Source organism: Gorilla gorilla, chromosome 17, assembly GCF_029281585.2.
Source record: "Gorilla gorilla gorilla isolate KB3781 chromosome 17, NHGRI_mGorGor1-v2.1_pri, whole genome shotgun sequence".
In the NCBI taxonomy this organism is placed as follows: Eukaryota; Metazoa; Chordata; class Mammalia; order Primates; family Hominidae; genus Gorilla; species Gorilla gorilla.
In genome coordinates this window covers 38228236-38242282 of record NC_073241.2, presented here as the reverse complement: position 1 = coordinate 38242282, position 14047 = coordinate 38228236, and the positions used below count along the sequence as shown (strand labels likewise).

At 45.9% G+C, this 14047-nt stretch overlaps 1 protein-coding gene across 6 annotated transcripts in view; it reads left to right on the top strand.

Annotated features, from left to right (window-relative positions):
• Positions 1 to 14047, top strand: part of IMPA2 (inositol monophosphatase 2) — a 50672-nt gene that overhangs the window by 35460 nt on the left and 1165 nt on the right. For 2 of the 6 annotated variants that reach the window (XM_055368434.2, XM_063699376.1), the window contains exons 6-8: positions 10836 to 10886; positions 11112 to 11220; positions 11911 to 12062. In XM_055368434.2, coding sequence (XP_055224409.1) covers positions 10836 to 10886; positions 11112 to 11220; positions 11911 to 12062 — 312 coding nt within the window. Of the gene's footprint in view, positions 1 to 10835; positions 10887 to 11111; positions 11221 to 11812; positions 12063 to 14047 lie in introns of those variants that run through there. The other 4 variants (XM_031003748.2, XM_063699377.1, XM_063699378.1 and 1 more) reach the window with 3 other exon arrangements.

Here is a 14047-nt window from a genome sequence, read left to right as displayed (position 1 = left end):
TTGTTAAAATTAGGACTTGTTTCTGGAGGACACAGTCATTAAGACAAGCACCACTAATCTCTCTCTCTTTCTCCCTCTCTCTTTCTGCTTCCCTTGGCTTCCCCTTTCTTATTTCTGTTATGCCTTGCTGGAATATCTTCAACTCACAAGTTAAAAAACAACACTGGATAGAGGTAAAGGATTAGAAGAAGGCAAGAATTTTATTAGCTGCTTCTTCAAATTCTACCATGCAAATTTCAGACATACACAAAGTACACAGAAAAAGCAAAATGATGCCCCATGACCCCTCACATGGCAGCACGCCTGCTTCGTGTGTGTCCACCAGGTCCTGCCACCCCCAGCTGCCTGGAGCCAATCCCAGGCATCAGGTCACTTCCTAGTCAGTACTTCAGCGTGTCTCCAAAAACAGACTGCTCTCTTACAAATACAATCACATCATCAATATCACTCTCTACCCAAAATGCATCCCTAAAAGCAGCAAATAATCCCATCAGTGTTCAAATTTCCAGTTGTCTCGTTTTTATGGAAAGTGGCCTCCTAAGGTCATAGTCTGCGTTCTGGGGGGACTTCCTGTTCCTGGGTCAGTCTTTGTTGCCTTTTCACTGGACTGTGCTAGGAAGTACGTATTTTTTATTTGTTTTGTTTTGTTTTTTGAAACAGGATCTCACTCTGTCACCCAGGCTGGAGTGCGGTGGTGCAGTCTTGGCTCACTGCAGCCTCCACATCCTAGGTTCAAGCAATTCTCCTGCCTCATCCTCTTGAGTAGCTGGGACTACAGGCACGTGCCACCACATCTGGCTAATTTTTTTGTATTTTTTAGTAGAGACGGGGTTTCACCGTGTTGGCCAGGCTGGTCTCAAACTGCTGACCTCAAGTGAGCCTTTTGCCTCGGCCTCCAAAAGTGCTGGGGTTACAGTTGTGAGCCACTGCACCTGACCATGTTTTTAAAATATAGAGTCGATAATGAGTTATACTGGGTTTTTTTTTCTGTTTTTTTTTTTTTTCTGAGATGGAGTTTCACTCTTGTTGCCCAGGCTGGAGTGCAATGGGGCGATCTCGGCTCACTGCAACCTCCGCCTCCCTGGTTCAAGTGATTTTCCTCCTAAGCCTCCCAAGTAGCTGGGATTACAGGCGCGTGCCACCATGCCCAGCTAATTTTTGTATTTTTAGTGGAGACAGGGTTTTGTCATGTTGGCCAGGCTGGTCTTGAACTCCTGACCTCAGGTGATCCACCCGCCCGGGCCTCCCAAAGTATTGGGATTACAGGCATGAGCCACCACACCCGGCCTCAACCCCATCTCTTAAAAAAATAAAAAGATAACCTTTGCTCTCAGTAACAGTTGACAAGCTTGTTCTACGGGTCATGTCCTCTCTCTGTCACCTGTCCACCTCTGGATGGTTGTGCTGCATCCTCATTGGGATAGCACCCAGCCACTGTGTGCCACGCTCTCACCTCAAAGCCATCATTCAGTCTTGGTTCCACAGGTGGGTACAGATTTAACGCCACCACTGTTCTGTGTGCTGATGCTTCTCCAGTCATTCTGGTTGTGTGAAGTACATTCTCTAGTATAGCATTTTTAAAGCTTTTTGATCTTAGGACAAACCCATTCATACTCCTGAAAAAATTACTGAAGGCCTTTAAAACATTTATTAATTCATTTTAAGATTAAAAATTCATTACATTTTAACGTGAATAATATATTTTTATGGGAAATAATCATATTTTCCAAAATAAGAAAGCTTTAGTGAGGAGAGTAGGATAGTTTTACATTTTTTCCAAATTTCTTTATGTCTGGCTTAATGTAAGACAACTAGATTCTCATATCTGCTTCTGCATTCAATCTGTTATAATAAGTTGTTTTGGTGTCTTTTATTATTATTATTATTATTTTTTAGAGACAGTCTTGTTCTATTGACCACACTGGAGTGCAATGGTGTGATCGTAGCTCAGTGCAGCCCCAACTCCAGGGCCTGAATGATCCTCCCACCTCAGCCTCCCAAGTAGCTAGGACTACAGGTGCTCACCACCATGCCCGGATAATTTAAAAAATATTTTTGTAGAGACAGGGTCTCGATAGGTTTCCCAGGCTGGTCTCGAATTCCTGGCCTCAAGCCATCCTCCCACCTCAGCGTCTCAAAGTGCTGGAATTACAGGTGTGAGCCACCAACCCAGCCTGTTTTTGATGTCTTAAAAAATGTCTAACCTCACATAGATACGTAGTTTAAAAAAGGAGAAGTGTTTTAAATCTCTTTTCAGATAACTGAGGGCATTTTTGTTTGATATCAAACCAAAACTCAAAAAGTGGCAATTTTTTTTGTTTTTGAGATGGAGTCTCGCTCTGTTGCCCAGGCTGGGGTGCAATGGTGTGATCCTGGCTCACTGCAACCCCTGCCTCCCAGGTTCCAGTGATTCTCCCACCTCAGCTTCCGGAGTAGCTGGAATTATAGGCACGCACCCCATGTCCGGCTAATTTTTTTTTTTTTTTTTTTTTTGTATTTTTAGTAGAGATCAGGTTTCACCGTGTTGGCCAGGCTGGTCTCAAACTCCTGACCTGAAGTGATCCACCCACCTCAGCCTCCCAAAGTTCTGGGATTACAGGTGTGAGCCACCGCGCCTGGCCAAGTAGAGATTTCTTAAAGGTTAGTTGCAGTGTGAAATCTAGTGGATTTGTTGGTACTCAGTTACATTGAAATCCATTGGGCTATCTTGTACTTTGAATGGATCTTTTGTTCATTGTTGATTTTATAACATCATGTATTGGTCGTTTGGGAAATGGTTTCACTGAGATTTTCAGCTCTTCTAAGTGCTGATGTAGTTTTTAATAAAATACTAAAAATGTCATATTAATATCACCACTCCTCAGGAGAGCTCTTGAAGTGTTGGAAACTTGTCAGGCTTACAGTGTTAGATACGATTTTTCAAAAAAATTAAAAAAATATATATTTTTGAGACAGTCTTGCTCTGTTGCCCAGTCCGGAGTGTAGTGGCACAATCTCGGTTTACTGCAAACTCCACCTTCCAGGTTTAAGCAATTCTTCTGCCTCAGTCTCCCGAGTAGCTAGGATTACAGGCATGCACCACCATGCCCAGCTAGTTTTTGTACTTTTAGTAAAGACAGGATTTCACCATGTTGGCCAGGCTTGTCTCAAACTCCTGACCTCAGGTGATCCACACGCTTCGGCCTCAAGTGCTGGGATTACAGGTATGAGCCACCACACTCGGCCTTTATTTATTTATTTATTTATTTATTTATTTATTTATTTATTTATTGAAATGGAGTTTCGCTCTTGTTGCCCAGGCTGGAGTGCAGTGGCGAGATTTCAGCTCACTGCAACCTCCACCTCCTGGGTTTAAGTGATTCTCCTGCTTCAGCCTCCCAAGTAGCTGGAATTACAGGTATGCACCACCATGTCTGGCTAATTTTGTATTTTTAGTAGAGATGGTGTTTCTCTATGTTGGTCAGGCTGGTCTCGAACTCCCGATCTCAGGTGATCCACCCGCCTCGGCCTCCCAAAGTGCTGGGATTATAGGCATGAGCCACTGTGACTGGCCTCTTATTTTAAATTGTAGAAGAGTTTTCTTGAATTACAGTTTTTAATATTTTTTTTATTTCCCAATTGTGTTGCTTTGTTTTTTGTCTTTTGGGACTTGAATGTATGTTGGGCTTTCACTATCATTTCCTCTTGTACTCTTTTTATCTTTTCCAGCAATTATCTTATTTAAAAAAGTTTCCTCTTTTTCACCCTCAATTTCCTGCAAAGCATAATCTCTTGTGTTTATTCATTATGTTCCTTTTAGTTTGTCTTCTTTTCTGAAATATTTCCTTTATGTAATTTTTCCTAAGTTCTGTGACCTGTGATTTGGATTATGCTCTTTTTTCCTGATATTCTTTATTACTCCTATTTTGTGGTTAGATTTCTTTTTTTTGGCAAAATTCTTTTATTGGCATATACATGTTACTCTGCTCCTCACTCTTTTTTTCTTAGGATAATTGTGTGTGGGATTCAACCATAGTTCTTTTTGGTTACCTACTGTTACTTGACATTGGATTCCTGGGCTTTGGGGGCTTGGAGGGCGGGGGTGGGGCTCCAGACAGCATTTGTAGTTTCATGGTTCTAGAGCTCCCTCTTCATTGTTTTTGTGAAGTATTAAAATATTGGCCTTGTTAGGTGAGGCACGATGGCTCACACCTGTAATCCCAGCACTTTGGGAGGCTGAGGCAGGAGGTTCACTTGAGAGCAGAAGTTTGAGACCAGCCTGGGCCACATAGCAAGACCCCAATCTGTACAAAAAATTTAAAAATCAGCTGGGTGTGGTGGTGCATGCCTGTAGTTCCAGCTACTCAGAGGGCTGACATGGGAGTTCAAGGTAACAGAAGTTCAAGGTAACAGAAGCTATGATTGCACCACTGCACTCTAGCCTGGGAAACAGAGCAAGACCCTGTCTCAGAAAAAACCTCCAAAACAACACACTGATGAAAGTGTAGTCACAGAAGTTATATATCCAACAAAACCAGCTTGTGCCCACAGGCATGTTTTATAGGCTTTAAAGCACAACTGCCTCTTACTCCGTGAGTACATATTTCTTTTTTCTTTTTCTTTTTTTTGAGACTCCGTCACCCAGCCTGGAGTGCAGTGGCTGATCTCGGCTCACTGCACCCTCTGCTCCTGGGCTCAAGTGATTCTCCAAAGCCAGCCTCCTGAGTAGCTGGAACTACAGGCACACACCACCATGCCTGGCTAACTTTTGTATGTTTGGTAGAGATGGGGCTTCGCCATGCTGCCCAGGCTGGTCTTGAAGTCCTGATCTCAAAGCGATCGGTGCACCTCAGCCTTGCAAAGTGCTGGGATTACAGGCATGAACGACCACGCCCAGCTCATGAGTACGTATTTCAGTGTACTCAAATGACTTCTCTCATTATTTGAGTTGTAAAGTTTCCCCTAAGACAGCATACTCTTAGCATTGCTCAACCAGAGCAAGGGTTTCCAAACTGTCGGAAGTCACTGGCTATTCATTTTCATCCTAAAATCTGTTTATTGAAAGAATAAACAGAGATGTCCTATTTCAAAATGTATGAGATATTTTTATTGTAGTAAAATGTATGTAAATATGTTTTCCATTCTAATTACTCTTCAGCATACCATTCAATGACATTAATTATAGTCACAATGTTGTACAATCATCAGCACTACATAATCTCCAAAATGTTTGTTCCTACAAACAAGAACTCCACCTATTAAGCAAGAACTCCCTGTTCCCTGCTTCCCATGAAATCACAGAATATTTGAAATTAAAAAGATATATATTAGGCCGGGCCCGGTGGCTCACGCCTGTAATCCTAGCACTTTGGGAGGCCGAGGTGGGTGGATCAGTTGAGGTCAGGAGTTCGAGATCAGCCTGACCAACATGGAGAAACCCCGTCTCTATTAAAAATACAAAAAAAATTAGCCGCATGCCTGTAATCCCAGCTATTCGGGAGGCTGAGGCAGGAGAATTGCTTGAACCCGGGAGACAGAGGTTGCAGTGAGCCAAGATCGCACCACTGCACTCCAGCCTGCTGACAGAATGAGGCTCCATCTCAAAAAAAAAATATATATATATATATATATTTGTGTGTATGTGTGCGTTTAAGACCTAAGATATGGTAAATATAGGACAAAGCGTAATAAAATACAAAAATCATAGTAATTGTGGATAACTAGTCAGAAATAATCATAAGATAGTATTAAGTAGGGGTTGTCATAAGTTTTTTCCCCCTTATCTGGAGCAAAATCAAACAGTAGAAAGCATTTTGCTTTTAGGTGGCAACATTCAGACCTCCTTTATACTCTGTTATATACACTGTTCTTTTTTTTTTTTTTGAGACAGCCAGTCTCAGTTGCCCAGGCTAGAGTGCAGTGGCACGATCTTGGCTCACTGCAACCTCCACCTCCCAGGTTCAAGCAATTCTTGTGCTTTAGCCTCTCCAGTAGCTGGTATTACAAATGTGTGCCACCACGCCTGCCTAATTTTTTTTTTTTTTTTTTGTACTTTTAGTAGTGACGGGGTTTCCCTATGTTGGCCAGGCTGGTCTCGAACTCCTGGCCTCAAATGATCTACCTGCTTTGGCCTCCTAAAGTGCTGGGATTACAGCCATGAGCCACTGCACCCAGCCTATACTCTGTTCTTGATTTCATGTGGGAAAATGTATGTTGGCAAGAATGAGAAGGAATTAATTCAGGGTGGCCAGAAGAGGAAGGTGCTGGATTCAGAGCAAGCTTTTCACAAACTGGAAAACTATGGAAGAAACCCCTGCCTTCACACAATCACCAGACAAGCTTGGGTGTAAGTCTGGCCCCACCATTTAATGGCTCCATGGCCTGAGCAGCTCATGTCGCTTCTCCAAGCTTGGATTTCTCATCTGTTGCACAGGGGCAGTGGCACGTAGGCTGGGAAGTGCTCGCACAGGCCTGTCAGGAAGAGTGAGGACCTGGTCACTGTCAGCAAGTGAAAAATTGCTGTTGCTTGCACACAAATTAACTTCCCTTTGTGAAATACCCCAGGGCACTTGGTTGGAAGATCTCTGTGCTTCCTACACCAGCCCTGGCATGGGGAGTACCTGCCTGTCTAGGCTGGCACTGGCGGACTTTCCTCCACCCACCCGCCCTGTGCTCATCTCTGCCCTCAGGTGTGGGGAGACTGGGTGAGGCCTTTAAGAGTAGGTGCTTATCTCCCAATGGAAATTGATTGCTCAGCTTCCTAGTTCCTGGGGAGAAATCTTCAGTGTCTTCCTTCATCTCTTCCCAGGGTCATTAACACTGGTGCCAGCAAGTGCCCTGTGTGTTAGGATTTCACTGTCCTGATTTTACCGCTCAGAGAAAATCACTCTTAGAGTGTACCTCCAGGGTGAGCCTGCCTGTTAGGGACTTGGAAATAGTACAGGATCCCTCATAGCCCAGTAGGGTTGAGGGGGCGTATGTATAATTGATTCAGCTTTCCCAGAGGGCAATTTGGAAAATTATATCAAAACCTAAAATATGCACACCCTTTAATTCAGAAATCCCACTTGTGTTCATCTATCTCGAAAAAAATCAGTATGACTGTATAAACCTCTATAGAAAAGATGTTTATGAAGCATTGTTTACAATAAAAATGAAAATTGTTCATCTTCAGGGGAATGGTGACATAAATTGCAGTTATTGCACCAGATGGAATAGAGTGCGGCTGTTAAGAGTAAGATACTGATGGCAAAAGATGTATATGAGATGTTTTTATATTGAAAGAGCGAGCAACAGAATAAGCTATAAAATCATTTTTAAAAAGCACTGTGCGAGATGGGTTGATCACCTGAGATCAGCAGTTTGAGACCAGCCTGACCAATATGGTGAAACTCTGTCTCTACTAAAAATACAAAAATTAGCTGGGCATGGTGGTGCGCACCTGTAATCCCAGCTACTTGGGAGGCTGAGACAAGAGAACTGCGTGAACCTGGGAGGCAGAGGTTGCAGTGAGCTGAGATCGCACCATTGCACTGCAGGCTGAGTGACAGAGCAAGACTCCATCTCAAAAAAAAAAAAAAAACAAAAGCATTGTATGCACGTGTATGACTTGAAGTTGTTAGATGAGTACATTAGAAATAGGGTGGGATTAGACAAGATGTCACTGCCACTTCACTTTCTTGTCCCCCATGGCCTCCTCTGGGACAATTCATTCTTCCTTGATTTTCCTGGCCAAAGTATCATGCAAGCCATCCCATTTTTTTCTTTTCTCCTTCCCTTCTTTCCTTTTCCTCCTTTCCTTTTCTCCCCCTCCCTCCTCCCTCCCTGCCCTTCCTCCCTCTTTCTTTCACTTTGTTTTTTAGAGTAACGGTTTTAGGTTCACAGCAAAATTGAGCAGAAGGTGCAGAGAGACAGAGTTCCTATACACCTCCTGTCCCCACACACGTACAGCCTCCCCATCCATCAGCATCGCGTGCATTTGTTAAGATGAGACACATTATTATCACCCAAGGTTCATAGTTTTCATTAGGCTTCACTGTTGGTGTTGTAAGGCATCCACCATTACAGTATCATATAGAATATTTTCGCTGCCCTAAAAACCCCCCATGCTCCGCCTATTCTTCCCTCCCCTGAGCCTCTGGCAACCACTGATATTTTTACTGTCTCCATAGTTTTGCCTTTTCCAGAATGTCATGGAGTTGGAATCATACGGTGTGTAGCTTTTGAGATTGGCTTCTTTCACCCAGCAATATGCATTTAAGGTTCATCCGTATCTTCTCATGCTTTCTCATTTCCTTTAAGTGCTGGATAATATTCCATTGTCTGGATGTACCACAGTTTATTTATTCACCTACTAAAGGACATCTTGGTTGCTTCTAAGTGTTGGCAGTTATGAATAAATCTGCTCTTAACACTGGTGTGAAAGTTTTATGTGAAAACAAGTTTTCAACTCCTTGGGTGAACACCAAGGGGCACGATTGCTGGATGGTATGGTAAGAGTATGTTTAGATTTGTAGGAAACTGCCAAGCTATCCTCCAAAGCAGATGCACCATTTTGCATTTCCACCAGCCATGCATGCGCGTTCCTGTTGCTCCACATCCTGGCTGGCACTTGTTGTAGTTAGTGTTGTTTCTCCATTCTAACAGATGTGTAGAGGTGTCTCGTTATTGTTGTTTTGAGACGGAGGCTCACTCTGTCACCCAGGCTAAAGTGCAGTGGTGTGATCTTGGCTAACCGCAACGTCTGTCTCCCAGGTTCAAGCGATTCTCCTGCCTCAGCCTCTTGAGTAGCTGGGATTACAGGCACGCGCTGCCACACGCGGCTAATTTTTGTATTTTTAATAGAGACGGGGTTTCACCATGTTGGCCAGGCTGGTCTCAAACTCCTGATCCTCCTGCCTCAGCCTCCCAAAGTGCTGGGATTACAGGCGTAAGCCGTGCTCCTGGCTTTGTCTCGTTGTTAATCTGCATTTCCCTGAGGACATATGATGTGGAGCATCTTTCTATATGCTTATTTGCCATCTGTATCTCTTCTTGTGAGTCCAATTTCTATTTTTTAATTTTAATTTAACACGCATTCCCCAGATTACCATATTATTATATTTCAAAAGAGCATTTTTTTTTTTTTTTTTGAGATGGAGTTTTGCTCTTCTTGCCCAGGCTGGAATGCAATGGTGTGATCTTGGCTCACTGCAACCTCCGCCTCCCGGGTTCAAGCGATTCTCCTGCCTCAGCCTCCTGCTAGCTTGGATTACAGGCATGCACCACCATGCCTGGCTAATTTTGCATTTTTAATAGAGATGGGGTTTCTCCATGTTGGTCAGGCTGGTCTTGAACTCCCAGCCTCAGGTGATCTGCCCGCCTCGGCCTCCCAAAATGTTGGGATTACAGGCGTGAGCCATTGCGCCCGACCAAAAGAGCATTTCTAACTAAAATATTCGTAATTCAGAATTAGTTTACCCCCAAAATCAGTATTGTATATAGTATTTAGATTCTTAGATTAGCCAACAAAATTCTGCCTCAAACATTTCTCCCATAAATTAAAATACTAGTAGTTTAATGAACCAAATCGAAACAAAGACTCTAATCCTACCTTCTTGAGTGCTGGCATTTGAGGGAAAGCACTCATTCATTCAGTAACTGTTTATCGAGTGCCCACTCAGCCTGGGTCTGCTGATGTCTTTTTCTTTAATGGAAGCCTTCCCCACCCCCACCCCGGAAAAAATACCATCTGTTTGTGGCCAGGTGAGGGTGGGGTTTGGAGGGTAAGGAATGGAAGGGTTGCTGGAGCCTGTCTGCAGATCCTGTGTGGATTAGGGAGCACCTGGAACAGCCGCCTTTTGTCCCAGCTGTGGGTGGCAGCTGCAGGGCTCAGGTGGTATCTGTGGAGGGCCTGCTGCCCAGTCCCAGGGCAGGAGTGCCTCATAGCTCAGCTTCAGTGCTGGGCATGGCCGGCGGTGAATGATCTGGACCTCCTGAGGGCAGGCAGGTTGCTTTGGTGTGGAGCCAGGTGTTTTGCAGAAAGTCCCTTAAGGTGTAAAATGAGAGTTTCCATGGAAGAAAAGGGACACTTGGACCTGGATTCTGGCTGAGAGATTTCCTGGGTGAGCGGAGAATTTGAAAGTGGTGACACAGAACTGGGTCCATTGAGTGCAGTAATGTGATAGGATTTGTTTCCCCGACTTTGGGAGTGGCTTTATTTTGTCATGGAGCACACCTGGTTTGGCACTGTCCTGCCCGGGCAGTGAGGCCTGACGGGACATGACCGAAGTTTGGCTGTGTTTGGGTGTGTGGCACAACAAGGACAAACTGCTCTGATCCCCAGCAGTGAGTCAGGGACAAGAGCAGAATCCCGGTCACGTCCTGCCCTGAGCCAGGCTTGCTGGCCCTGGCAGCCTTGCCTGCTGTTACATAAACGGCAGGCCATGAATTCCAGGTGTCGGCACCCCCCTGCGTCCAGAGGGCTCACTCCTGCAGCTTCCCTTTCCAAAGTAGCATTATTTAAAAGTTGCTTTCTCCAAGAAAATGGTATTTCTATCGTTGCGATTGCAGCAGTTAGACGATTAATGAAGCATTTTTTCCCTCCAAACATTGAGTGTTCCCAGTTTGGAGTCATTTTGCTTTTCTTTTTGGTTGAATGATGGTGATTTTTTTTTTTTTTTTTTTTTTTTTTTTTTTTTTAAGAAACAGGGACTTGCTCTGTCCTCCAGGCTGGAATGTGGTGGCGCAATCATGGCTGACAGCAGCCTTGAACCCCTGGGCTCAACCAATCCTCCCACCTCAGCCTCCTGAGTAGCTGCAACTACAGGCCTGTGCCACGATGCCCAGCTACTTTTAATTTTTTTTTTTTTTTGCAGAGATGGAGTCTCACCATCTTGCCCAGGCTGGTCTGGAACTCATGGCCTCAGGTGATCCTTGTTCCCTAGCCTCCCAAAGTGCTGGCATTACAGGCATGATCCACTGTGCCTGGTCCATCCTTAGTTTTCAACATAGCTATCAGAAAAGCATTCAGCATGAACCAGTCGAAAGATGATCATTACTCTGAGAAAGAAAGGCTCACGTTGGAAGCCTGTACTCCTTAGTTAGAACCAAGACTTGATTTTTCTGGTGACAGGAAATTCTTTTTATTGCAGATCTCTCAAAGGCATTGGTTCTGACAGAAATTGGCCCCAAGCGTGACCCTGCAACCCTGAAGCTGTTCCTGAGTAACATGGAGCGGCTGCTGCATGCCAAGGCGCATGGGTAGGAGGTTCAGTTCGGGGAACACCCTGCAGCCAGAGGAGGAAGAACGGAACACGGGCTTCCTAAAACTCCCCTGGGATTTGAGGAGGAAGCCTGGCGTGGAAAGAGTGGGAGGGGCACATGAACATCAGACTCCGGGAAGCCCTCTGAGGGGCCTGCCTGCAGTAGATACTCCTATAGCCAGGCCTCTGGAGATGCGTGGGCACCTGTGTCGCTTCTGATCAGAATCCATGGAACTGACCTCATGCTGCTCAACCAGCGAATGGTGCAAATACTTACAGTCCTTCCCAAGGGGGCCTGGCGTCAGACAGGCTTATCAAAGCCCAGTGAATCCTCTTTGTCTCTTGCCTTCCCAGTAGGGCTGTGCTGTGAGCCCTAGCCATGTGAGACCACTGACACTTAATGTCACGTTCAGTAGAGGAGGATTCAGTTCTCTGGTTGCTGCATCTCAGGTGCTCAGTAGCTAGGTCAGCTGGGAGCTGTCATGGCACAAAGCATTTGCGTCTGGCAGAGGCCTGTTGGTTGGTGGCTCCAGACCCTATATTCAGCCTCCAGAGCTTTGGCAGAAGTGCTGTGCTTCATTTTTCACTAGGGAACATGCCCACCCGGGGTACCTGGCTGAAGTCGGCTTGCACACCACAGAAAAGGCTCCACTCCCGCCTGCATCTGTCCTCCCTTCCGTCTCCCCAGGGTCCGAGTGATTGGAAGCTCCACATTGGCACTCTGCCACCTGGCCTCAGGGGCCGCGGATGCCTATTACCAGTTTGGCCTGCACTGCTGGGATCTGGCGGCTGCCACGGTCATCATCAGAGAAGCAGGCGGCATCGTGATAGACACTTCGGGTGAGCTCTCCTGTCCCTGAAATGCAGCGGCAGAAACTAGACTGAGAGACACTGTAGGTGGGGCACTTCCTGAAGTCCTCACCAGCTGAATTTCCCACCTTCCCCAGAGTTTCTGTTTTTTTTTTTTTTGAGACGGGGTCTTGGTGTCACACAGGATGGAGTGCAGTGGTACAATCTCGGCTCACTGCAACCATCCTACTCACGGGTTCAAGCAATTCTCCTGCCTCAGCCTCCTGAGTAGCTGTGATTACAGGTGTGTGCTACCATGGCAGGCTAATTTTTGTATTTTTACTAGAAGCGGAGTTTCACCATGTTGGCCAGGCTGGTCTCAAACTCCTGACCTTATGGTCTTGACCTCCCAAAGTGCTGAGATCACAGGCGTGAGCCACCGTGCCCGTCCACAGTTTGTGTTATTGAGAGCATGCAAGGGTGCTATGATGGCAGTGGCCTGCACCAGCCTGGCCTCCTTCCTGCCATCCCTTGCCACCATAGGATCAGGATATCTTCACCAGATGGCAGCAGCACTGCCACTTCCCATTTACACACCACTGACAGTTTTCTTTTTTTTTTTTTTTTTTTGAGACAGAGTCTCGCTCTGTTGCCCTGGCTTGAGTGCAGTGGCATGATCTCGGCTTACTGCAACCTTTGCCTCCTGGGTTCAAGCGATTCTCCTGCCTCAGCCTCCCGAGTAGCCGGGATTACAGGCACACGCCACCAGGCCCAGCTAATTTTTGTATTTTTAGTACAGGTGGGGTTTCACCGTGTTGGTCAGGCTGGTCTCGAACTCCTGACCTCAAGTGATCCACCCAAAGTGCTGGGATTACAGGCCTAAGCCACTGCACCCAGCCCAATGACAGTTTTCTAAGGGTTCCCACAGGAATCCAATGAGATGAACAGAGCAGGTGTTGTGCTCCCCACATTTCTGAGGTTAGTTGCTTCTGCAAGGCCCCCTAGCTTGGTGTTGGGTCAGCACCAGCACAGAACATGAGCGTCTGGTTGGGTTTTGGAGGATGATTCTGGAAGGTGGCTGTTCCTTCTGCTTCAGGGTCACTTGAGGCCCAGTGACTGAGCTCCTGGGGGTATATATGGGCCCCTAACTCTGTGCTGTCTGCTACATCCACCTAGTTTCAGGCAGACCTTTGCATCTAATGTTCATTCAGGAGTAACAATCAGAAGCCAGGTGAATCCAACAGATCTCATTCTCACCGAGCTTTTAGCAGAAACACTGTAGCTCACTTTTATCTATTGGGCATGGACGGCGGATCTTTTGTAATTTGATTTCTACTTGTTTCCTATTTCTCCTTTGGAAAGGCTTGACTAAGATATCAGCAAGGTATAAAAATGAAGAGGTATCAGCCATTGGCAGCAGGACTGGGCAGGCCCATTCCACTTTTTTTTTTTTTTTTTTTTTTAAGATGGAGTCTTACTCTGTCGCCCAGGCTAGAGTGCAGTGGCGCGATCTTGGCTCACTGCAACCTCCGCCTCCCAGGTTCAAGTGATTCTCTTGCCTCAGCCTCCCGACTAGCTGGGACTACAGGCGCATGCCACCACACCTGGCTAATTTTTTGTATTTTTATTAGCGACAGGGTTTCACGGTGTCAGCCAGGATGCTCTTGATCTCCTGACCTCGTGATCCGCCTGCCTCGGTCTCCCAAAGTGCTGGAATTACAGGCATGAGCCACTATGCCCGACCCCATTCCACATTTTTTTTTTTTTTTTTGGACACGGAGTTTCACTCTTGTCACCCAGGCTGGAGTGCAATGGCATGATCTCGGCTCACTGCAACCTCCGCCTTCCAGGTTCAAGCAATTCTCCTGCCTTGGCCTCCCGAATAGCTGGGACTACAGGCACTCACCACCATGCCCAGCTAATTTTGTATTTTTAGTAGAGATGGGGTTTTGCCATGTTGGTCAGGCTGGTCTCGAACTCCTGACCTCAGGTGATCCACCCACCTCGGCCTCCCAAAGTGCTGGGATTACAGGCCT